The sequence below is a fragment of the Paramisgurnus dabryanus genome, chromosome 19 (genome assembly GCF_030506205.2).
Source record: "Paramisgurnus dabryanus chromosome 19, PD_genome_1.1, whole genome shotgun sequence".
NCBI classification, from domain to species: domain Eukaryota; kingdom Metazoa; phylum Chordata; class Actinopteri; order Cypriniformes; family Cobitidae; genus Paramisgurnus; species Paramisgurnus dabryanus.
The window spans coordinates 16,085,751-16,112,144 of record NC_133355.1 but is presented as its reverse complement, the minus strand read 5'-3'; the positions used below and the strand labels follow the sequence as shown (position 1 = coordinate 16,112,144).

General features: G+C 37.1%; 1 protein-coding gene and 1 long non-coding RNA gene across 4 annotated transcripts in view; one reads left to right on the top strand and one right to left on the bottom strand.

Annotated features, from left to right (window-relative positions):
- Positions 1-26,394, top strand: part of LOC135781075 (potassium voltage-gated channel subfamily KQT member 4) — a 79,583-nt gene that overhangs the window by 38,083 nt on the left and 15,106 nt on the right. For 2 of the 3 annotated variants that reach the window (XM_065291396.2, XM_065291394.2), the window contains exons 2-9: positions 15,786-15,876; positions 17,815-17,941; positions 18,465-18,640; positions 18,937-19,062; positions 22,459-22,569; positions 22,656-22,751; positions 22,886-22,974; positions 25,914-26,039. In XM_065291396.2, the coding sequence (XP_065147468.1) occupies positions 15,786-15,876; positions 17,815-17,941; positions 18,465-18,640; positions 18,937-19,062; positions 22,459-22,569; positions 22,656-22,751; positions 22,886-22,974; positions 25,914-26,039 (942 nt within the window). The remainder of the gene's footprint in view (positions 1-15,785; positions 15,877-17,814; positions 17,942-18,464; positions 18,641-18,936; positions 19,063-22,458; positions 22,570-22,655; positions 22,752-22,885; positions 22,975-25,913; positions 26,040-26,394) is intronic. The other variant, XM_065291400.2, reaches the window with a different exon arrangement.
- LOC135781155 (uncharacterized) lies at positions 10,968-16,336 on the bottom strand. The gene is made up of 3 exons (XR_010545081.1): positions 16,121-16,336; positions 15,733-15,873; positions 10,968-13,039 (listed from the first exon to the last, which is right to left on the bottom strand). It is a non-coding gene; the product is annotated as an uncharacterized lncRNA (long non-coding RNA).

Sequence of the window (26,394 nt, the reverse complement as noted above, 5' to 3'; positions counted from 1 at the left end):
TTATTATTTCAGAGAATTGTCCCATTAAATGTTACGCAATAGGAAGAAACAAAGACATTAGAGAAAGAGACCGTACGTGTAGCCTAATAGGGAACCCCTGTCTACATCTTTTCAGAGTAATCAACATTACAGGACCAACCTTCCACCCCCACCTCTGCCTTCAGTCTCTGCTGGTTGCTGATGATGTCCCCCTTAAGTGTTGTTAGGGCCCTTTATTTTATAATGGCAGGTCCTATAAACATGTCGGGAAACCTCCCCATAGCAACAGGACTAACACAGATTCATAATACAGAGAGGTATTTATAAGCGCTAGCTTCACGACTACTCTCACAAAGAGTTTTGGGCTGTGCGAGTATGAGCATGCTAGTGAACTCGCATGCACAAACCTGATTGTTTGCACCAGGACCCATTTAAAAAAAATATATAATAGCTATTAAATGAACTGTCAATATTTTTATTGAATCTCTAAATACAAAATCTTTACACATTTATATATATATATATATATATATATATATATATTTTTTAAAAGCTTATTGCATTACATACAGTAATTTATGAGTAACTTCTAAAGACGATCCCATTAATCTATATATTTCCAATAACCTGCTTCATGTCTTTTATTTAAGTAGTCAAGTATGTTTGCTGCTAATATACGACAGTAAGAATTTATGTCTAGTGGGCACATAATTCACAAATGTTTATAGATTCACCTATAATTTATTGAAATGAAATGTCAAGGGTTAAGTGTTTTCTGTTTATTAAAACAAAAAAGTTTTTTTTACTAAATTATTTGCTTTAAAAAAGTTTTTTTTGTTGGAAGGTCAGTAATGGACACTGTCGCCCTGTATATATACTTGGTCTGGTAACAATGAGGTCATGTTTTTACCAGTCATATATTAGGCTTGACAGATATAAGTAGGTGTGTATACAGTACGTATGTGTGAGAGTGTATGTACATTCATCTCTGGATCTGCCATTCTGTGCACATATGCATGTGAATTTGAGACATGACAAAAGTTTCGCAGTCCTGTGTTGGCCAGGATGGTCTTCTGTCTGTGGCTGTAGTGTGTTTGTAAGAGTTGTCATATATAATGAATGAGGTCAGAGTTAGTTAAAAAGTTCACAATTATCTCTCTCAACTTTTGTTCTTCACTATAAGAAATATAGTATAGTCCATAAGCAATATTCAGTAATATTTAAAAACCATACTGGGATAACACAAAGCTGATACTAAAAAACTGTTTTTTTTCCCCCCAAAACAGAAGAGAAGCACAGCATGTGTGATTTTAAATGTGTGTAATTTGTGTTCATTATATTGAACTTTTTCTGGACCAGTAGTCTGCAGTAACATTTGTAGTGGCCCAGGTTAAACATCAGTAACAGCGATGAGATACAAGGATGCTGGTGTCTCTGTCCTGTGTTTTGTGTCAGGTTGCAGCGGTGTTGACAAGGTGCTGCTCTCTTGATTGCTCTCCAGCATGCCACAGCAGGCGTATAGATGGTCCATGTTTGAAGTCTTGGTCAAAGATGGTAGCCTTGTGATCTTGTAAATAGTACAGTGGATGATAAGCGTAATGGTGAGATAGCATTTGGCGTGCTCTTTAAATGTCTCTTCTCCGCTGCCAGATGCCCTCATCACCTGTGTGTTAACTGCAGCTGTCTTCAAAATAAACTTTTCCATTGGAGGGTCAGGAGGACAATCCTGTGCTATCTGAGCTGAAAGGAAACATTTCTCTTATGATGAAGCTTACATTGCTTTAACTGGCTGTGATTTAGAGGCGCCTTTCTGCTACACTTACATATATACCTTAGTTTAGATGACGTTCTTCATCTTCATCCAAGACAGCTTCCACACACATCTCTGCTTATGTGACATAGCGACATGTCAAAGATTAACATTATTCCCCCCCTACGTACAGTAAAGGCTCTGCAAGGCTGACCACCCGAGCTGTGTAACCTCTTTCTCACATCCTGGAATTCATAAACATCTTAATCCAGTCAGCCGCAGGTCAAATGTCAAAGCCACTTATTTCTTTTGTTTGTTAATCCACTGTTCTTGGTAATCTTATAATCCACTAAAAGAAAGTTCTGTCACTTTCTTATGATTATGCTTGAGTTTCACTTTTATAGCTGTATAAAGACTAACTGTGTACGTGTTAAATATTCATCTGTGCTTTGTGCTGAATGTGTTTGTAAAAGTTAAAGATTGGTGGTGTTGGCTATTCATTGTAAATAAGAGTTTGGTGTGTACGCTTGTTCTGATCAGACATTAGGGGGAAGAGTTTACTCTTGTTAACCTTTAAGTTTAACCTTTTGGATTTTTGCAGAGCCTCTTAGGAACTAGGACTAGCACGAAGTTCAATTTGGTTTTGCAAGACAATTCATAGTACTATTTTAAGTTTTGACCTGTGATGAAGTGACATAACTTAGAAAAACAAATTATTTAACTTAATTTGTTAAGTTAAAGGCAGGGTGCATGATCTCTAAGGGCGCACTCACATTATCCAAACCAAACCGCGCTCGGGCGCGTTTGACCCCCAAAGCCTGGTTTGTTTGACTAGTGTGATCGCTTCGTTCCGCGCCCGGGCGCGGATTGTTTAATCGCGCCGCGGCCGGGTTGCAGAGGTGGGCCGGAGCGCGGTTCACTTGGGCTCAGGCGCGGAAGGCTGTGGTGTGAGCGCAATCGCGCCTGAGCGCGATTCAAAAGGTGAAGACGTCAGTTGCGCGACCACTCACCTTCATCTGCCTCCGTAAAAACCTTTTGATGCGCGCAGCGGGGTTACGTGAATGTCCGAGCTGCGCACGTGACAGATCAACTAATCAATATGATGACATGTGAGAGGGCTGTCTGTAATCGCGCACCAAACGACTCCGAATAAATAAACACAGACCTATCATTACGGTGGGTTCCAGTGTTTAGAGAGAGCCTTACTTCCTGCTTTTTCAAAACAATCGCATCTTAATGACGAAAGCGCGCCCGGACTCGGATCGATAAGAAGTACAGTGTGAGTGCGTGCACCTGGGGGAGTAGGGAGGGGTGGCAATCGCGCCCAGGCATGGTTTGGTTTGGTTGGGATAATGTGAGTGCGCCCTGAAAGCCAATGTTGACCTTTGAAATCACCTAAACAAACACATGTTTTTTGGTACTCGGCCCGACTACCTTTTCCAAAGTGTTTTTCAAAAATCATGCACCTCGCCTTTAAAGAAACATACAAATATAAATATAACATATAATATAAAATATAATACATGTAAAAATATATGAATTTTTTACAGTGAAGGTTTTTCCTTTTTTTAAAAACATTTCAAATAATAATACTGATAAAACAAGCTATAACAGGCTTCCCAGGGGTCCTTGAAATCCTTGAAAGTTTGTGAATCTGGGTGAAAAAATTCAAGGCCCTAGGAAGTTTTTGAAAATATACATATATAGATACATGTGATTGAAAGTGCTGAATCTATTTTATGCAAGAAGTTTTCTGGAAAAAACCCATATAATTCCCTGTGTAGTGTAGGATAATATTATAAAAATGCTAGACTTTTTAAGCACATGTGCTAAACTGTTCGCTTTAAAAGGGAACGAGACGTTGCGTCTTCGTTGCCATACTTCCTGCGTCCCTTTAATGCCGTCTTTGGCAATATTTCAGATAGCCATATACTTCCTGGCTCCCGTGTCACCCTGCCTTTGTCGTTAAGCCTCACCATTGGTTGAATTTTATATACACATTCAGACGCACTCTTGGAGGCGTCCCCAAAGTGTCCCCACAGTGATGCAGCGCGAGTTCCCACAAAAGGGAACTGTATCAATGTATCTTAAAAAGTAACCCGATGTTACCTTGCTCTCACTTGAAATGTGTCCCCACATTTAGTCCTTGAATTTGAGGATATTGGACCTGGAAAGTCCTTGAAAGGTCCTTGAATTTGAAGTTAACTAGGGAACCCTGTATAAGCTGGCTCTTTACAGTTTGTATGTACAACATGATCAAATAAAAGACTTTGAAATCAGATCAGAATGTTTACAGCAAGAAGATCTCCGGTTCGAGCCTCGGCTATGTCGAAGTCTTTCTGTGTGGATTTTGCATGTTCTCCCTGTGTCATTGTGGGTTTACTCCAGGTTCTCCGGTTTTGTCCCACAGCTCAGAGAAATTGTGTAAATCAACTTGTGTGCTGGAATTGCATTGATAAATAAATAAATCAGAATGCACTTTTTCACTTTACAGTGTGATATATATCTTAAAAAGTGTGAAAGCTTTATATTGCTATTATTAAAAGGGGCTGTCATAAATTCATTGTTGATTAAGTAAGTGATGGTGCAGTGTGATCTGTAGCCTGCCCTGATCGATACAGCTTATATGTAGTTTAGATCATCAGCCTTTAATCTGATCAATAACGACAGGTCATAAAAATGTAAAGGTATAAGTAAATGTTGCTGAAATACAACGGAGCTTTCCGACCATCAAGGCATCGCAATAAACACAGAGTGAGATACAGAAAGAAATCAGAGCTACTACTCACTTAAGGTGGCCCAGTTGCGCTAGCTTCCCTTTTCCGGCTCATGTGTAAATAAAAGCATTATATTTTGCAGTGCTCTGCGCTTTTGGAGTGATGTTAGCAGTGCACTGAGTTGTGAAATGTCAGCATATAAATACAGTAAAGCTGGGCAATAAACTAAAGCAGGAAAAGGGCGCGAGTGTGCTTTAAAAGCATTGCTTCAAATATTTAGCAAGCGTGCATGTTTGTGTATATTTGTGTGAAATTGCTTCTTTAACTATAGCTAATTTTTGACACTGCATATTTCAACTGTTTTTAAAGGCACTATTCAGTTGGGGTGGCACAGAGGACAGCAAATTTCCCTTTAAGATTTTTTGACTCACAGGGAACTGGATTCAGATCTGATCTGAGTCGGGTTGCATAAACTTCTTAGACTTTAAAGTTAGTCTGTATTTGTATTTTTTCAAGACTGATCAAGAATTTCAAGAATTGTTTTAAGTATGTTACATTAAAAGGTAGATTGGTCTAATTTAAATCCAAATATTAACCCAAAGTAATTCATTCTTAAAACACAGTCTAAACTTCATTGCTATGTTTATGCAATCGCCCACTGGGTCACTTTCCAATCCCGGTCACTTGTGTCTCCTTGGAAACCAAGTACTCAAACTTTATAGGGGCAACATTTTAATCCCTAGAGAACTTTTAAGTAAATAATCACAAAAATAGCAAAATAGTTTAGGGTTATTTAACATTTTGTTTATATTCTGGAGCTGCTGTAGTTCAAATAGAAACATGGTGCTAGCAACGGAAAAAATGGTTTTGATTTCTAGGGAATGTATGAAGTGATACAATATGCACCTTAAATGCAATGTAAATTGCATTTGATAAAAGCATCTTTTAAATGCATAAATATAAAGAAATTATAGATAATCATAATATAATAATTTAACAGGCAATTTTTTACAGTGGATTCTTTTTTAAGATGACTTTATATATATTGTATTTAAAAAACGCAGAAGTATATAGTTTCCTACACCAGTGGTTCTCAAACTTTTCCACGTGCGGCCCCCCTTGTGTACGGTGCATTACTTTGCGGCCCCCAAAAGAAAATTTATGACAAAAAACTGTTCTAAAATGTAACATTATAATTAAACAAAACATATTAAGTTATACAAAGTAGTGCTGTTGGTTAGTAGCCTTATTTTTTAGGTTTAATTACACAGAATTCATGATAAATGAATGTATTTTATAAAATTTCCTAATACTGGGGCCCCCCTGGCACCATCTCACGGCCCCCCTTGGGGCCCCGGACCCCAGTTTGAGAACCACTGTCCTACACTGTCAAAAAAGTATCCCAAGCTGTCCTAATACAGTACCATTTAGGTACAGTACTAATATGCACTCTTTGGAACCAATATTTACATTTGAATATATAGCTACCTTATGATATATTAGATACTAGCCTACTACATTATATACATATTATACTGTCAGAGCTGCATGCATACTTTTTTCTTTTGCACGTTTCTCATCTTTACCCTTTTTTAGACCAGGCACCTGATGGCTTTTTCATCCGTAATTCAGTTTGTGTTGCATTACATCTCGTGTTCTTTCTCCCTATATGGTGTCACAACGGCCTAACCAGATTAATTGATCGCATGGTGACAATGATATGATTTGACACGAGGTATAGATAAGCGATTTAAATGCGATCAGGCATTACACTTTCTTTGCCGTCCCAAAAAGCACTGCTCCATGGGACGCCATGGGAGCGCGCTTTGGAAGGAAGACGCACCTTGACTTGCGTTTAAAACACATTAAATCAGATCAGAAATGTGTTCATAAACTATATAACCGTTATTGAAAAAAATACAGTGAAATAGATTGATATTGAATTATTGTCCAGTCCTACCTTTGAGGTACCAATATGTAGCTAGCTACTAATATGACCTCTTTAGTTGCAAATGTATTTATTTTTTTGTAGGGGTACCACCCCAGTCCCCAGTGACAGCTAGCCTATAGGGACTACCATTTTTCTGAATGTGTATGTAAAACTGCTTTATTGAAATGAAGGCTGCATATAACAAAGTTGCAATTAAATCCAATGCAAAGATGTAAATCCATATTTTGCCTAATGGCACAAATCTGGTATTAAATGGTAACATAATGGCAATGGATTGTTTTCTGGTATGAAAATGCAAATGTTTGTGTGTTACATCCTGTGTGTTCAGGAAGTGGAGAGGATCCTCTATATGAGTGCTCATGGCAACTGTATTGTCTGTAAATGTCAAGCCTCTCAGCACCTGTCTGCCGTCCAATTAACATCTCTTACTGCTCAGCAAAAATGCTAGCTCGGCAAATATCACCCTCGTAATACTGCGACTCATGGCTGTGATTGTTCACGATGCCCTTTCAAACTAAGCTTAAGTGGGATCCTCTAAATGGCCAAGCGTGACAAGAAGGCCACAGCGTGTGTGTGTGTGTGTGTGTGTGTCACTGTTCGTGTGCCGGGGATGAATGGGGAGACACACTAATATACATCAGTAACACTTGGGCACAGCAGTATATCAGAGATCCGATTAAGATTTAAAATTGAATTACCAGTTAAGAGATTCCCAAGAACTTCTGTATTGAAATTCAGTTCCTCTTTAGGCTCTATATAGCTTTCTGTCGGCTTATTTCTTTTAAGCCAGATGAAACAAAATAAAATATTTAAAACCAACAAATCAAAGAAAGATTAAACATCTTAACCAAACAAATAAAAGACAAATAAAAGAACTGTGGACTTGCCCAATAACTAGTTGTTCCTTTCCAGTCCACTTTCCAAGTGTCCTTCTCAAATGTTTACTTTTATTAATGTTTAAGTCCTAATAATAACACCATTACACTGGGAATTCTTCATTATTCAGTAGGTTTGGCCACTGAAATCTGAAATCAGTCTGTGGTTTGTTCTGGGAAGTGTCAGCGTTTATCGTATTATGAATGATAGTATTTTGTTTTATATGGGTATCAGTGTTAATCCTGTTTTGCTGACATTTAGGATTTGCGAGTTCCTGCAGCAGTGGAACCTTATTCACCCCCCCCCCCATTCATCTGTTCTTGCTTCTTATTTTCATCTTGCACAACCGTGTAGTCTGTACAGTACCATAAACAGTAAGTTCCATCCTCCAATGAAATGAGTTCTTAGGAACTCTGTAGATGCCGGTTGATCGGAAATACAGCAGAATTTCTTTGACGCTTGTAAATTATTTAATTGTTTCCCATCATTTGATCATAAAATATTTGTATTTGTCATGTTCAGTTCTTTGGAATGCAAACAACTTCTATGACCCATCATTATTTTTCTTTAATGCTGCCTGTCAAAAAAATGACCAAAAAATTGTCCCTTGCTGTCAATAGGGTGGTTCCATTTCAATAGTTAAGGGTACACCCAAATTCATACATAACGCGGGACGAAAGTAACAAAGCAATTTTCTTCAAGCCCTGATAACATTTGTATCCCAAACTATGACAGCATCTTAGATACACAACCCTTGACAGAGCTGACAAATATTGCATTACTGTTTTCCATGTGTAGATTCAGAAAGGTGTTTTCAACCACAATAAGTAAATTCCTAAAGCAGTCATTTTTTCCTCATAATGTGTTGTGCTTTTCGTTTTATGTGTTACAATACTGATCAATCTACAGGTTATTTAGTGGTGCTCTAAATTGTGTTTAAATGTGAGGAGATCCTGTCGGGATGCATGTAACACTTGTAATTGAAATGTAATTTCATTATTTTTTACAAAGATAAATAACAAAATTTGTTTGCAGTCATAATTACAAGGTCATAGTCATGTATATTTATTAAAAACAAATGTAACACAAAAACCTTTCTTGTTTTGTTGTGTTACTTTTGACCCACATGTGTTTTACTTTTGTCCCTGCAGGTGGGGTCGAAAGTAACAATTGACTACTTAAGTTTAAGTATAGTTATACAGAAGACGTTTTACATTTTTACAAAATTCCACCTGGTATTGATCGACCACATGTGAGTTATTGACCACAGCAAAAATATATCTGTCTATAACATTATTATATCTTTATATTATATAAGTTTTTCTGAAAAATTGTACTTTCGTCCCCGCTCTCCCCTACCTCAAAGCTACCAAATGTTTACATATCTGTACCTTAATAATACATATAAGGACCTTTTTAAAGGGCACTGCCCCAGTGACAGCTATAGGGGCCATTTTTTGACAATTTTTTCTGACAGTGCAGTTTTAATTATGATGGGTCATGTGGCGAGTCTACATCTTTCTTTCTTGATGTGACTTTGAAAGATGTTCAGATGATTTCTCTTGTGTTTCCTATTGTGTTACTTCACACATCTAATTGCACTATATAAAGCCTTGTACAATATCAACGCATTCATCTTCTATTTGAATTGCAACTTCAGCTTTCCTTTTCCTGTATTCCCTAAAGACACCTTGCAGCTTTAACAATGTGCTAGTGTGTACCACAACAAATTTGTAGGCTGTCACACTACAAGGCACGTGTATATTTATAGTCTTTCTCAGTGCTACCAGACTTATCTTGTGTTGATTTACTGTAATGAAATTAATATATAAGTAAAACGAGTACATAAAAAACATAGAAGACACCGTACCTCATGTCCTGTGGTGTGTGCTTAATTTACAATTTTATTTATGCATTTGCTAGATGCTTTTATTCTAAGCGACTTACAGCTCATTGAAGGTATACATTTTATCGGTATTTCCTCACTTTAAAAACAGCCAAGGTTATTTTTAACCCATAATGGGTTAATATGGGACAGAACACATGCTGGGTTAATGTTGAGTTGTTGTTATGCAACTCTGGGTTATAATAATAACCCAGCAGTTGGGTTAAAATAACCCAGTGGTGAGTTCTGTCCAATATTTACCAAACATGGCTTAAAAATAACCTAGCCATTTTTAGAGTCCTGCCAAAACAATGCTCTACCAATGAAACTACATGAGCACTGTACAATTCACACTGCATGTTTTATTTTATAACTTATTTTCTGGATGCATGTGTTTTGATCAGAGTGTGGACACAACCTTACTTCCTATGGCACCTATGTCAGTAATTTTCTATGAGGTCTCTCTCTCTTTCTCTCTCTCTCTCTCTCTCTCTCTATGTAACTGATGCCTGCTCCATCAGTCTGTCCTGATTGAATTAGGGTCACCGTTTCTATACCGTTATGTGCAGATGTTGTGTAGCGTACGAACCACGATGTCCAGCTCAGCATTGTAGGAAGTCCTTACCATTCATCATCTCCTTTATTTACCCACATGGCCCATATCTCTGTCCTCCTGCTTTCATCTCACCGTGGCTTTTATGGCATATTAACAGTCCCAGTGATGAATTTAGCCTGAGATTTAGTGCGATCAGCATCACAGAAGGTTCCATTACAACATGCTTTGGGCTCTATCTTACACCCGGCGCAATGCGCGACGCAAGTGTCTTACGCTAGTTTCCACCCTAATTTTCACGTTTAGCGCCGCGTTGTTTAAATAGCAAATGCATTTGCGCCCCCTTTTGCGCCCATGGGCGTTCTGGTCTGAAAACGAGGTGTGTTCAGGCGCATTGTTGGCGCGTTGCTATTTTGAGGCAACTAAAATAGATTATGCCATTGACCAACAAAAACCTGGTCTAAAGTCTAAAGTCAATGGCGCAATGTGTTTTATGTTATTTAAAGAGCGCATCAGTAAAATGCGCCTATACACGGGAGGACAATGCGGGTTTGCTTATTACAAGGTACATGAATGCACAGCAGCACAAAAATGCTTTTAAATATGAAAGATTAAAGGATTAAATGTAAAAGATTATTATTGAGTCTCTTGGACATAAATGAGGACTAATTATGAGACGTTAGAAGGCGCAAAGAGCTGCTTCACCTGCAGCCTGGTAAGTAAATAAATGCTTTGCTTTGAACAAATGCGTCCGTTTTTAAATGTTTTTTTTATGCTACCTCACGGATTTATTGTATATGATTACTCTGTACCTGTGGATATGGTGAGATGAGAAACATTTTTAAGTAATGCTTAAAAAAACTCTTTGCTAAAAAAACTCTTTGCTAAAAAAACGCTGTCCAAAGTGCTGAAACGTGAGGAGAGCCGTTTGTAAATTCTTTATCTCCTGTTTGTTACAAATAAAGTATTTTTAGAGTACAAACCTTATCTTACATACTTGTAAATTATTTTTTGATGATATTGGATAGCCATACATTTAAAGCAATTACAAGCCTGCTTTTTACTTCCATGACTAAAAGAAAACGGGTTTTAAAGGTTTTAATAAAAAAATAACAATTTCAATACAAGTGGAAAAACAACATAATTATTTATTTTTCAGTAACTAGATTTGATATAAAAATGCATTTGGTATTAAACAAGAGTACATAGCTCTCTTTAAATTGTGATTAAGTGTTTTACATTAGGATAACTGGTGGGTTGAATGTGTGACTGCTTTCTTGTTCTGACATTTACAGGGTTCATTTGTTGTTTGTACAGTTATTTTTGTAATAAGCTTCCCTGAAATCCAAATTTTAAATTTTTACTTGGACCCTGCCAACAAAAGCAATCCATCAGAGCAAAATATTGACATGATTTACAGTTAAGATCAAGCACTCGGTTATGGGAAAAAAAACTGCAGTCGTGGAACTACATTGTTTTGACCTCAAGAGACCATCTTTTCTGCTGATTTAAGGATTTGATTTCTGTTTTTTTTCTTTCTGATTGACTTTTGGGCTTGGAGGTTGGGTTCAAAACTCGCCTCTCAGCTGAAATGCTACCCGGCGCACGTGGTCTGTGCGTAATGTATCTATTTTTGTGGCATTAATCGTTTTTTTGATGGAAGGGTGTTGAGGTAGCTAAGCAGTTTCTGTTCATTTTCGTCCTTTGTCCATCCAGTAAGATTGTTGATGATTCAGATCTGGGGCTTGCAGTGCTTCTGGATTCGTTTATTTTTTTTCTTGCTTGTTTTTTTCTGTTGTTTGGTGATAGATCATTTTACCTGTGAATTACTTTGCGCTAATCAGTCACACTCAGCAGAAAGGATAAAACTAATGTGAAAAACATGCAGGGATGAAATAACCTATTAGTCGTCTCATGTTTCCTCAAATGGTATTTAGCAGAAAGAATATGTTTTAGAGCACATTTCAATGATAATGGATCTATAATGCACATTTATCTTCATATTAATGCTGTATCTGCACTTTTTGCTTTACACATTTTTGTTTCTTTATGACTTTAAAACAATGTGCAGCTCACAATAACATGTTTGAATGGGTTTTTAGAAAACTTTTAACTCCAGCTGAACTTTGTAAAATTTGGTTAAACTGGGTAATGTGCAGAGCAAATGGGAATTGTAACGGAAATGAAAATATATTTGTAAAATGCCTCCAAATAATGCTTTTGATTTTTCCTGGTCCGGTTTTATGTCAACTTACAAAAGCGTGAATTATCAATGACTCACTTGCTGACAAATGTTTAAATATTTTCTCAGTCTGTTAAAAAAGTAAGATACCTGGTTGCCTTAAAATTTTGAGTTAATTGAACTTGAAAGATATTAGTTGACATTTTTACACAACTTTTTGGTGTTAACTAATATTTTTACGTTGAATTAACTCAGATTTTTAAGGCAACCATGTAACTTTTACAGTAATGCCTCTATCTATGTCTTCTTACTCTTTTCTGAGAACTTATTGTAAATATTATTTCAAAAGGAATCTCTTACAGTTGATCATTAGTCTTGAGTATGGTGTTGAGTTTCTGCTGCATCTTTCCCACGTTTGCATCAATAATGGATTATGAGAAAGACTTTCAGTAGTTGTATTTCAGTTATTTTTTAGGGTTCCATTAAACAGCAAGATTTTGTTTATCTTTTGTTAATCTCCTAACAGCCCAGAACAGACACACAGTTGCAAACCTTCACATTACACCAACCACTGCAGCTGACCCATCTCATTCTCTCCTTGTGTACTTAGCAAAGCGCAGACATACAGTTTCGCATTTGAAGGATGGTACGAGTCAGCAGGCCAGATGTGTTAGGTCGGGTCCTCTTGGGATTTGGCTTTGTACCAGGCAGCAGCTGCTTGCATGTGGATGGCCATGCCGAATTCAGCTTTTGTTTTGCAAGCCTTCAGCTGCTGGTAACACCTGGAGCGGTTCACAGAGCCTGGTTCTTGCAAAAGAGCCGCTTTTCCCGGAGTTTGCGTTCTTCCTAGAACTGGCAGGAAGTGAGGTTTTAATCTCTGCTGTTACCCACTCCATTTTTGATAGGGCATGCTGGGTATTCTGAGAGGGTCTGTGACAGCAGTGATTAAGAGCATCTGTGTGTATGAGCCATGTGCCAGCTTGGATTATGGGTTGTCAGTGCCGTGGCACCCGAGTCATTCAGTTGGGGCCAAGATCATTCAGTACATGTTGTCACTTGTTTGTGTTTAATTTTGGCCGGTCTCACTGCATCACTGTGAAATGTTTGTGTTTGTTGATTTGTTTCTTTTAATGTTGTTGTTGCTTCCTGAAGTGTCACAGAATAAAAAGACAAACAAGTTAAAGGGGACAGAGAATGAAAAACCATTTTTACCTTGTCTTAGTTGAATAATGGTAGTCTACCCACATTCACAAACATACAAAAAGTGCTAGACATGCTAAACATCTCAGTCTCATAGAAATTCCTCTTTTAGAAATGTCTGCCAGAAAACGGCCCAATCTGAAAAATTGATGCTTATGACATCACAGGCATCTCCCTGCCCCTCCACTTTAAAATAATTGGCTACATTTTTTGAGTGGCAGCAAAGTCAGTCAATCAGTAATGAGATTGCAAGTTAAGCCAGTAGGGGGAGCCAAATAGGTGCAAAACCACTTGTTTAAAATCCCCCACCCTAATAGAGCTATCTGAGAGAGGTTTTTAGGAAGCTTCTAAGGCATTACAGACCCAAACAAAAATTTTTTTGTCTACATGTCCCATCACAGAACAAGGATAAATACTCTGTTCAATCATTCTATGTCACCTTTAATATAAAAAACACATCGCTATAATGTATTCACATTAAAGGGATACTCTAGCCGAATATCAAAATGACAGCATGTTTACTCACCCTCAAGCAATCTAAGATACATATGTCCATCATCTTTCAGACCAGCACATTTGGAGTTATTTTAGTAAATGTCCTTGGTCTTCCAAGGTTTATAATGGTAAAAACAGGAATCAGAGACCAACTTTTGACATAAAACCCCAAAAAAGTGCATTCATCCTTCACAGAGGTAATCCACATGGCTCCAATGGGTTAAAGAGACACTCCACTATAGTGAAAATATTAAAAAGCCTTTAATACACTGGGCTACATACAAAATGAAATGGTAGATCTACACAGCTTACCCCTCCCTCAGGATACACACACAGCACCTGAAAATACCCTGCTATTAAAGGTAACAAAAGGGACTATTTTCGGCCAGTGTTAAAATATATCCATATTTTGAACTATAATAAATAGCTTCCGGTAACAATGACAGAGTAAAAAATAGTTTTTAAACAAGTTTTTAAGGCAATCAAGTAACTTTTTTTAAGTTGAACCAACTTTTTTGACAGTGTAAAAAAATTGCTTACCTTATTACTTAGTTAAAATAATAAAAAAAAAAATTAAATACTAATTTGAATTGACCTGTGAACCAATTTTGTACTTAAAAATGTAAAGGCACTATTCTGACTAAAACCTCCAAAAAATGCATTTATCCTTCACAGACATAATCTACATGGATCCAATGGGTTAAAAAAGGTCTTCTGCTGATAATCGATGCGATTCTTTTAAAAGAAAAATATCTGTATTTATTTTATAAATATAAATGTATAAACTATAATAACTAGCTTCCGGTAACAATGCCATCTTGGACTCACCCGATTCACAAGAGAGTTTTACCTAAGTGAGCGTTGGTTGCCATAGGTACGTTTTCATAAATTTATAAATTTTAAACAAGAATATTTTTCTAACAAAATCACATTGATTACCCTAAGAAGACCTTTATAACCCCTTGAAGCCATGTGGATAACTTCTGTGAAGGATGGATGCCCTTTTTTGGGTTTCAAACAAGCGTGCCACACAAGCCCTGAAAAGTGAAGCCAAAACGTTTCGATCGCCCCCCAGTGACTGGTCCCAGTATAGGTTATAAACCCCGCCTCCCCATGTTATTCAATGGGACTTCAGACCAACTAAAAAATATGATATAAAAATGGTGGTGTCACGTCACGATTGACAGCTGTGATATCGTGTGATATGCGCATTCTGCGAGAGCGAGGACGGGGTCTTGATTTCGCGGCTTTTCTTCCTGCTCACTACTGCGCATGACTGGTCCCGAAAACGCTACTGCGCAGACTCAAGACCCAAGATGTCAGCTCCATATCGGGACACTGGCGGCTTCACTTTTCACCAATGGAAGAGAGCAAACAGGCGTCGTCCATCTTTTTTTACAGTCTATGGTTTCAAAGTCAGAAGTTTTTCCCTGATCTCTGTTTTTGTTATAAACTAGGAAAAGCAATGACATTTACTTAAACAACTCCAAATGTGTTTCTCTGAAAGTATCTCAGATTGCTTGAGGATGAGTAAATCATGAGGTAATTTTGATATTTGGCTGGAACATCGCTTTAAGTCACAAAATCGAGAGTGCTGTTTAATCTTAAAGGACAAGTTCGGTATTTTACACTTAAAGCCCTTCAGATTGTTTATGATGAAATAGAACGGTTTTGACTGAAATTTGGACATATCAGCGATTTTTGTGTGAGCATATGAGTGAACACCCCTGACCACTTGGTGAGTTTCACGTCTTTGTAAACGAAAGTTTAATGCATTTTAGGAAGGATTGTTCCAGTGCACCAGCCGAAAATTCTCAGGCCAGCAGCATACGTCCAAATTTCAGTTCTATTTCATCATAAACAATCTGAAAACAGGGCTTTAAGTGTAAAATACCGAACTTGTCCTTTAATACTGTAACTTACCATTTAATAACTTACCAAGTACCTTACTATTTACTCACAATAGAGCCTGTTATTTTATCATTTTTATTCATGCTGATAAAGTAGTTTCAAGAATTGTAAGCTGACACGAACACAGGCAAGCAGACATTTAGTGCTGTTATACTAAATATCAGCACTCTGTTTATGCAGCCAGATTCAAATAGCGGAAGTAATTGTGGTATAATAAAGATCAGAGCACTCACCTTAGTTGTCTATTGTATTTTGATCTGTTAGTTTGTGTGTGTTTGTGTTTCAGTTTTCTTCTGGTATTGAGCTGTCTGGTGCTTTCTGTTTTCTCCACCATCCCCGACCATCAGAAATTCGCCAATGAGGCGCTCTTCATTCTGGTAAGGGGTTAAAATTTCGAAATTAAGATGGAAATTATGTATTTGACCTGTCAAGGCTTTCATCTATCCACATGTGTCACAAATCACATAAGATGCTGTAAACAGAATTACATCACACTTATAATCTCATAAACTGGATGGCTCATCTTGTAGAATCAGCACCCCTGTATCCAAATAGATGTCAGTGTAACTTTTTAAAGATTGTAAATTGACTTTCTTTATTAATCAACTAACTCTGTCTTACCTGAGGAAATCGTTTTAAATCCTTCCTGTGTTTCATATCCAGAAATGTAAAGCTGGCAGCCGGAGAACTGACTGTCTGATGAAAGTATCTCTCCTAAGTACCCTCGCTAAGAAACAATCACATTACATTGTCTTTGCAGTCTCTACATACATTCATAATAGCATTGCATCTGAATAATTAATCTCTCAATGCTTCCTCTGTGGATGTTGGTCCGTCCAATAGCAGGGTGTGTCAGTTTTTAGAGGTGTGTCTTTAAAAATGGTGAATTGGGTAAATTTTTCTGTTTGCCAGCATTATGGTTTAAATCTGCCATGCACGCAAGCTTGTTTTCCTGTCCATTGTGTAACTAAGAGGTTTATCTTATTAGTCAAGCCTAGCATTGTTCTGAAATACTTTGTAAGCATAAACCTGCACTTGTGCTGTAGGACTGTGAAGTATATTTTGACTGAACTATTGAATTATTAAATCGTTATAGGACTCTTTGCAAAACACATTTTTCAGATATGGATTACAAATGTTCCAAAAAAGCTTATGTTTGCGTACGGCTTCATTATATCACATCAAGGGCACATTTCTCACCTTATAACTGTAATGGAGCGCATTCTGTAAATTATCCAGATGTATTTTCATTTCCGTTTTAGCAGCATCTCAGGCCAGTGCCGTCGCTCATTTGATTGGCACTCTGTAAGCATTCCTGTACGGTCTCATGTCTCCCTGTGGCTGTGTTAAGTGTGCATTTTGTGTTCCTCTGGGATCTTTGCTTTGGGAAATGGCAGTGTAAGCACATGGCAGGATTCAGGTGTTGTCGAGTATGCAAGAAGTGGCCGACTCTATCCAATAATCCTAACTGCAATTCCATAATCATGCATTCAGTATGATGTGCTGTCCCTCTCGTGCCGTCACATTTTCACTTTCTGGTACTTTCCACTCACTATGTAATTGATTACCTGTATGTTGTCTATCGTACAACTTCTGGTATTGACTGGCTTAAATGTGTTGCTAAAATTGAGAGCATGGGTGCCGCTACGGGAGTTGTAATCAATACAAACATTTAGGCCTGTTTGTGACATCTTAAACAGGAAAAGTATATTAAATCCGATACATCCCATTTGTTACAATTACTATACATTATTATTATTAATAATAGTAGTAGTAATGGATAATTATACATAATACTAAGACACAAGTCAAAGGATCATCATTTGAATTCAAATCCCTATTTTTGTACAACAATATTTGTTGCCTTAAATTATATTAAATTATATATTAAGTATAATCAAATTTAAATTACTCTTTAAAATGTTTCATGTTTTTACATTAGCCTACTTCAACTCAAAAATCAAAATAAGCTATTTGAACTGATAAAACTGTAACTGTGTAACTTACACTGTAAAAAAATATGATTTGTTGATTTAACTTAAAAAAGTAAGTTATCTGGTTGCCTTAAAATTTTGAGTTAATTTAACTAAAAAATATTGTTTACTCAAAAAAGTTTTTAAAGCAATCAATTAACTTTCTTTTATTAAAGTTTTTTTTTACTTTTCTGACAGAGTAAAAAATTTGTTGAAATTGCTTACCTTATTTTGATGAGTTGAAACAATTTAAAATAGTAATTATAATTGACTTGTGAAGCCATTTTTTTCCATGCTGGACTTAATGTGAATTCATTCATGCTGCTGTTTTTACCCCTGCAGGAGTTTGTGATGATTGTGGTTTTTGGCCTGGAGTACTTTGTGAGGATCTGGGCTGCTGGGTGTTGCTGCAGGTACAGAGGATGGCAGGGTCGATTACGCTTCGCCAGGAAGCCCTTCTGTGTCATAGGTAAACCTTGAGTCTCATTCAGTGGTGGCCGGTGACTTCTTTTTTCGATGGCGCTCAATGCGAAGTTCGTCACAACATGTATGTAGCCCATCATATGTGTGGCTCCTTTTTTCAAAATATGTGTTATGATAAAAGAGACGTTCGCGTTTGCCAGATATTCGCATAATCTCATGCATAATCAGAGTTTACTGTTAAGGGAGTGTCTTGGGTGTATTTTGTGAACGTGAGCGTCTCTTTTATCATAAACGCGTTTTGACGCGTGTGCAGCAGGCATTTATTTTGACAAAACACGTGATGCACATGGTTTACATGACGCAGAAAACACATATTTTGTAAACGCAAGCAACACACATGACACTCCGAACACTTATTTTGAATTAGCGCCCCTCGGATGAACAGTCACCAGCCGCCACTGGTCTCACTTTCAGTTTGCATGAACAGGTGTGCATACTAAGCCATTGAAATGCTATTTTGAGGAGTCAGTCTCTGTATTCTTTGTATCCCTGTTTCTGACTATATCTAGACTTCATTGTGTTTGTGGCGTCACTGGCAGTGATAGCAGCGGGCACGCAGGGAAACATCTTCGCTACATCTGCTTTGCGCAGCATGCGTTTCCTGCAGATTTTGCGCATGGTGCGCATGGACCGGAGAGGAGGCACCTGGAAGTTACTGGGCTCTGTTGTGTACGCTCACAGCAAGGTGACAAGCATACACATTAATCCAAATTTCTGACTCCAAGAAACTGACTTTTCGAAAGAAACTTTGTGTTCATGTTTTTGAGAACCCATAAAATAAGGTTTTGTGGCTGTTAAGTGTGGCTTTTCTGTTTTCTCTTCAAGATTAACTTTCAATAGATACATGCATTAGAAACATAGCACACCTCTTTTTAATACCACCTACCTATAATTGATTAATTATAGCAATATATATTTTTCCAGTTTTTAATTTCCCACTGCTTCTTTCTCTCTAACTCAATCTCTTTAACCTTTCTTCAGGAGCTTATCACAGCCTGGTACATCGGCTTCCTGGTACTGATCTTTGCTTCCTTTTTGGTCTATTTGGCTGAGAAGGACAACAACCAAGAGTTTTCTACTTATGCTGACTCCCTCTGGTGGGGAACAGTAAGTACTGCATCAATTGCACTAATGAATTGATCTCAATGCTGTCAGATCTGTTCTTAAACACAGTGAAATGGCATAAAATACTTTAGTGCGAATTAAAGTTTCAGAGAAAGCCATATGGGTTAAGACAAAAAAAACCTTTCTCATTATATCGTTTCAACCGATCAACTTCATTATCACATTTCAACTACGCCATTAAAGCCTTAGCTTTGCAAATCATGGGATGGTTGAATTTTAAACACTGAATTTTAATGTATACACTCTAAAAAAACAAACGGTGCTATATAGCACCAAAACAATTGCTTTGGATCGTAACGATAGAAGAACCATTTTAGTGCCATATAGCACCGGTGAAGAACCAGTGAAGCACCAGTGAAGCACCAGTGTAGAACCATATAGGGGCCATATAGCACCACATATGGTTCTACATAGCACTATATGGTTCTACACAGGTGCTTCACTGGTGCTTCACTGGTGCTTCACTGGTTCTTCACCGGTGCTATATGGCACTAAAAATGGTTCTTCTATCGTTACGATCCAAAGCAACTGTTTTGGTGCTATATAGCACCGTTTGTTTTTTAGAGTGTATGCTCAATACCTTGATTTTGTTTACTTTCCCAAAAAAAATCACAGATTGCTGCTTTAAAGGACAAGTTCGGTATTTTACACCTAAAGCCCTGTTTTCAGATTGTTTATGATGAAATAGAACGGTTTTGACTGAAATTTCGACATTTGCGGCTGCCCTGAGAATTTTGGGGGGTTTGTGGTTCACCTCCCACCTTTACAATGGGTTTAATGGTGCACTGGAACTTTAATGGTGTTCTGTCGAAGTCTGATTCCCCTATGTTTCCCTTTAGTGCAATGTTTCTTATAGCGTTTTAATCACGTTACGTTTATTTTTTAGATAGATAAAAAGTTTAAATGGCTTGGCTACTGATATGCATGTATGTAATGTATATGTATTGTTCTTTTTTGCTAAATCAATTATTTTTACAGTCTGAATCGCTAAAGTACATATAAAGCAATACTATCATGTATTATATATAATAGCGTTTATTAAATATTTCATAATTTTCCTGTTTTCTATTATTTCTTCCTTAATAAATTATAATTGTAACGTGATAAAAACGCTATAAGAAACACATGGAGGGAACAAACTTCGACAGAACACCGGACATCTTCTCTACTTATTTTCTATTCTAATTATTAAAAGATTTCCAGATGATTTCCTCGCTCCATTCTGTCCGTTTAAGGGCTTATTGTAATCATAAACACCTACGTTTATCTTCAAATGATGTCTTCGACGATGGTATTCTATAAAGATGAAAGCCATCTTTTTTGGCATTCTTATTCTGACACTTAACAGCACAACCGGACATATTCCAGTGAGTTATCTTGCTCTTTTCACTCGTGTCTAATTCATTTCCACTGTTTTTCTGCAACCGCATTGCGCGCGCAGCTTGCAGTGACGTAACTGTGACGTCTACTCTAAATTGGTCTATGTACGGGTGTGAGGCGTTTGGAAAAATAGGTCCACAAGTTAACAACGAATGCTAAAACAGCTGTTGAAAAGCATCTTTTGCAGCGATTTTTGTGTGAGCATATCAGTGAACACCCCTGACCACCAGTTTCACGTCTTTGTAAATGAAAGTTTAATGCATTTTAGAAAGGATTGTTCCAGTGCACCATTAAACCCATTGTAGAGGTGTGAGGTGAAACACAAACATCCAAAAATTCTCAGGGCAGCCGCATATGTCGAAATTTCAGTCAAAACCGTTCTATTTCACCATAAACAATCTGAAAACAGGGCTTTAGGTGTAAAATACCGAACTTGTCCTTTAAGGAACAACTTGGAATATTTTGGAATATTACTTTATTAAAATGACATACAAGTCTGGATTTGCTGTTTTCCTTAATGGAACAAATCAGATGCAAAACCCTTTAAGTGCGTTTGGCATTTTTTTTTTGTAAATTAGCATTTATTCTGTCAACAAGCTGCTTTTTCTGAATGGCCTGAGACCGGGAATAAGGTGATTTGACACGAAAGTATTTGATGAGTATTTAATATGTACCGAGAGCATTCAGTTAATATCATTATGTAATTTTGACTGGGTGGCGCTTAGCAGCTTTTGCATCTGAGCTCCTCAATTGTAATTTATTTCAAATGCACTATTTAGTTTAGCAGTTCTGAGATCAGTATCCAGCCGCAGTAAGTCTATTAAATATATAATGGCCAGTTTAGTACAATGTATGAAAATAGGGATAGTTACGCTTACTTTTTATGATTTCAGGCAATACAACACTGTAAGAAAAAATGTAAGTTAAAAATGAAAACAGCTTGGTTTTTTCAGTTCAACCTACTGTTTTAAGGTTTGACCTGTGATAAGTTGATATAACTTATAAAAGCAAGTTGAAATTGTTTAGCTTAATTGGTTAAGTTACAGTAACCAATCAGAATAAGCTCACGGAAAGTCGTTTTATAGTCACAAAAAATTTGAATAATTTATTCCTGTCCATGGCACGAAATTCAACTTATTTCATGCCTTGAGCACAGATGTCTTTTTCATGTCACTTTCACAAATTTCTATAAATAGGTTCTCATGTCCGTGGTACAACTTTCTTATTCGTGGCATTTTATGTATTGTGTCCTCGTTGTTTTTTCCTATTTTCTTACCATTGTCGCTTGGGGTTGGGGTTAGAATCACTTTCTGTTACATTTTGACTTGAGACATCCTAACCCAAACCTCAACTCCAGGCGAGAATAGTTTTAAAAACGGAAGAAAAATATGTAGAAACCAATAAATAAAAGTACATCCTAACCTAAACCCCAAATCTAACCTCAACCACAAGCGACAATGATTTTAAAAAATGGATTTTTAAAAAAAAATTATAAAACAATACATAAAATAACACAAAAATAAAAAGTTGTGCCACAGACATGCAAAACTATTCATATAAATTTGTGCGGGTGACACGAAAAAGACATTCGTGCTCAAGGCAGCAAAAAAGCTGAATTTCGTGCCATATTAATCAAATTTATAACATGATTTTCCGTGAGATCATGTTGATAAAAATAATGATAATATTAAAGGCTGATGATATCTGATGATTTTTTTGTGGCTTTTAGTCCATGTCTACCAGTTTTAAAGCCACCTTTATATACTCTTTAAATCTTCTCAAGCTTTAGCAATGAAAAAAAATGTAAAGCCTCATTAATAACTTATGTTGGACTACACAAATTTCATCCATCCAAGCTTCCTGTTTCATCAGAAAATAAGTTAACACAGAAAAGAAAACTGCACTCGTCAAGCAATTTCCCAGTCTTTAAATAATATCCTAAATCTGCTGACTTCGAAACAGTAGAGCCATATCCTGATCTCTACTGTATGTACTCAGATAACCCTCACTACAATCGGCTACGGTGACAAGACTCCACACACCTGGCAAGGTCGACTTTTAGCAGCTTGCTTTGCTCTGTTGGGAGTGTCATTCTTTGCACTACCTGCTGTAAGTACTACTGTCTCTTTCTGCTGTTGGCATTGCTCTTTCCCCGATCCCAAATCGGCTGACGGCCCTTTGTCCTCTTCCGTAAGGGCATCCTGGGTTCAGGTTTTGCTCTGAAGGTTCAGGAGCAACACAGACAGAAACATTTTGAGAAGAGAAGGACGCCCGCTGCCAACCTCATACAGGTAAATGCTCGTTCAGCAACACCTGCCAGACATATTCTCATCTTAATATCTATTTCCATGTCCAAATACGTGTATGTTTGTATGTTGTGTGTCTGTCGGTGTGTCGTCCTGTGTGTATTGGGATTTTTTCCCAGGCCGCATGGCGTCTCTACTCTACAGATGCTCAGCATTCATATCTCACAGCTACGTGGTATTTCTATGACAGTATGCTGCCGTCTTTCAGGTACGTATTATCTGGAACCGAGCCCTCCCAGAGATGCTCACCCGTGCCGTGCAAGTTTGAACGGGCCTTGTGTGTAACTGATATGAGTGACAGGGGGCTTGGCCTCTGCAAGGTCATCATTTCATACAAGAGTGCTTTAAAATATCCCAGACATTTCAGCATTAGGCAGATTGATTTGTTTCTTGGAATAAAAATATTGTAGTCTGCAGTAAACGTCAAACAGGCACTAATGTGTTTTAGTCAATGAATTCTTACACGCAGACACAATGATCCTATTAAGTTCCTTTCACTTTAAAGGGCACATATTATGCAAAATCCACTTTTACAAGATGTTTGGACGTAAACGTTTGTTGGCAGTGTGTGAACACAACAACCCTACAATGAAAAAAATCCACCATCTCCTTCTTTTTAATCCTTAATTAATACTTAATTTAAACCAAAGCCGTCTCATAGGAATGTGTTTTGATTCTCTTGATGTTAAAGGGATAGTTCACCCAAAAATGAAAATTCTGTCCTTGTTAAAGCAGCAACCAGTAGCCGCTAAGAGGCTGAGTAGAGGGAGTTAAAGATGACGCGTTTCAGTTGCATACAGGGTGGTTTATTAATGTTGATCAGGAGACATGTAATGATGGCAAGATAAGTTCATCCCCAGTAAATGAACTAAATGAAAAGAACTGTAAATCAAAGTAAATGTATAAAAAGAAACGTAGCTAAAAAAAACCGCGTCATCTTTAACTCCCTCTACTCAGCCTCTTAGCGGCTACTGGTTGCTGCTATAACATAGTCAACAGAAAGTGAGCGTCCCAGCTACTCACCCTCTTCCACCATGAATCCACACGCAAACACACAGATGATATGCACCTGTGGATACACCAAGTGACGTAACAAACCAAAAGTGGCAATTTCAAAATAAAAGTCATAAAAACCTTACCGGGCACTTATAGTCATCATTTACTCACTCTCATGTTGTTACAAACCTGCATAAATTTCTTTGTTCTGATGAACACAAAGGAAGATATTTTGAGAAATGTTTGTAACTGAACCATTCGTGGACCCCATTCACTTCCATAGTAGGAAAAAATAATACTATGGAAGTAAATGGAGTCCACAAACGGTTTGGTTACAAACATTTCTCAAAATATCTTCCTTTGTGTTCATCAGAACAAAGAAATTTATGCGGGTTTGTAACAACATGAGAGTGAGTAAATGATGACAGAATTTTCATTTTTGGGTGAACTATCCCTTTAATGTGATGTCATATTAAAAAAGCCCTGCCTACTTCAACTGACTGACTGGTTAATTTTACTCAAAAGCTTTTGTGAATGTGTTTGTTAGCACGTTGTAGAGCTAATGCTGCTAAAGATACTTTTGTCCCAGACTGTCTCAGATCTATTTTTAATCGACAGCGCTCACTGTCTGTTGTTAAGGAAATGAGGGAAGTAGCTCATTTGCATTTAAAATGAACCCACACATTTTTGCTCCCACCAAAATAGGGGCATGTGGGACATACTATAACTAGTCCCACCAGAAAAAGTGCACATAAAAGTCTGCATCCAAATCCCGCATAATTATGGAGGGGCCGGATTTTTCAAATACGGTGCACTTTCGCCGCATGCATTTTAAATTTCAGCACGCAAAACATGCGGGGCTTGCATGATTTTATAATTCCCGCATTTTCGTAGCAAAAAGTCACATATATCTTAGCAGAAAGTTGGAAAATATTGCATTTACTTCATAAAAGCCCAGCCATGTCCCCTGTTGCTATGGAAACATTATGAAGTGATGTAATTACGCGATGTGAACATCATTGAAAAGCTGCAAACTCCAACCGCAGTTTTTGAAAGTTCCCGCAATTTTTGAAAGTTCCCGCAATTTCATGGCATAAATTTGAATAAATATCCCGCATATTCCATTGCATTTTTAAGAAAACTTGCCGCAAGATCAAGGATTTTAAATTCTTTTTTTCTGGAAGGACTGTATAACAAATGATATATGGGGTATTTTGAGCTGAAACTTTACAGACAAATTCTGAACACACCTGAGGCTTATACTACATCTTGTAAAATGGGCAAAATGTGTGCCCTTTAAATAAAAACAGTACTTTGACCCAGAAATCATGATTTCATGATTTAATTGATAGTTTTCCAGTTGCTTTTGTTTTTGGCTTCATTTATCTGCAACATGCATTTTTATAACTTTTCATTTTATATTGCATTTTGAAATTTTAAGATTTCATTTGCCATTTATACGGGGTGAAAAGGGAGAAATAGAAATCATATCCAGAATATATTTTACTAATATTTTGAATATGAAGTATTCCTGAAATTTAACAGAAATACAGATAATTATACAATATTTCAATTAATTTAATTTGGTATTTATTTACATGTTTCATTATCATTCAGTTTTTTTCGTCCAGTATATGCCACAGTATTTGATAAAATATTCACAATAAAATATTTCTATCTTTCCCTAAATTATGTTTATCCCCCATGTGTTTTCTCTGGGATTCTTGAATTAATTTGACTAATTATCATTCATTTAAAATGACAAGGAAGTATATATGCAAGTACATAAATGTGACCCTATCCAGGCCAAAGTCTCATAATCTGATTTTAAAGTTTGATTTCAATTAATTTTAATCTTTGATGTGGCCTGCCTTAGTCAATATTCCAGATATCAAGGTTATATATTCACAGAATCTTCTTTACATGATTTTATGTGAATCACAAAAAATGAGTTTTCACCGGCAGGGTCACAAATAACTGCAACGTCCGTATAAATATGAAGCATGGTTGTTTTATCGAAAAAATCATCCTTGTCTTTTTAAAGTGTTTAATTTACCATTGTGTCATTTTTGCGTTGCTTTCATTTCCAATTTTTGTTTGGTTTTGTTTCTTTATCATGTTTGATTATTTTTATTTTTGCTTGTGGGTCAGAGAACTGACATTACTGTTCAGTCATCTCCAACGGTCGCGTAGCGCCAAGAAGGTTCTCCACAACTCCTACCAAACGTTGCTGTCGGGGCTCCGGCCTTATAGCTCCCCCTACCTGTCGGGGGACAGGTACGACACTGTCCAGTTTAATTATTTACCCAGCGAACACTAACTCTCCACTACTGTCACACTTTCACAACACACTAGTGTACTGTCACTACCAAGTGTAGCAAAGTCTCATGACTTTGAAGTTACAAGATACTGATGAGATCTGTGGTCACCACCCGACACACCTCCTTTCCAATTTCCTTTAGGCTTGATATACCATAACAGTGCACAGGGCAACTCATATAAACTGCAGTCAGTGTTGCAGTTTTTCTTGTGTGTTTTCTGTCTTGTTTTCTGTGCTGATACTAACTGGGTGATTGAAAGATTTATCAGATATGTGATTAAGTCACTTTAAATCATATTTTTTTTTTAGATA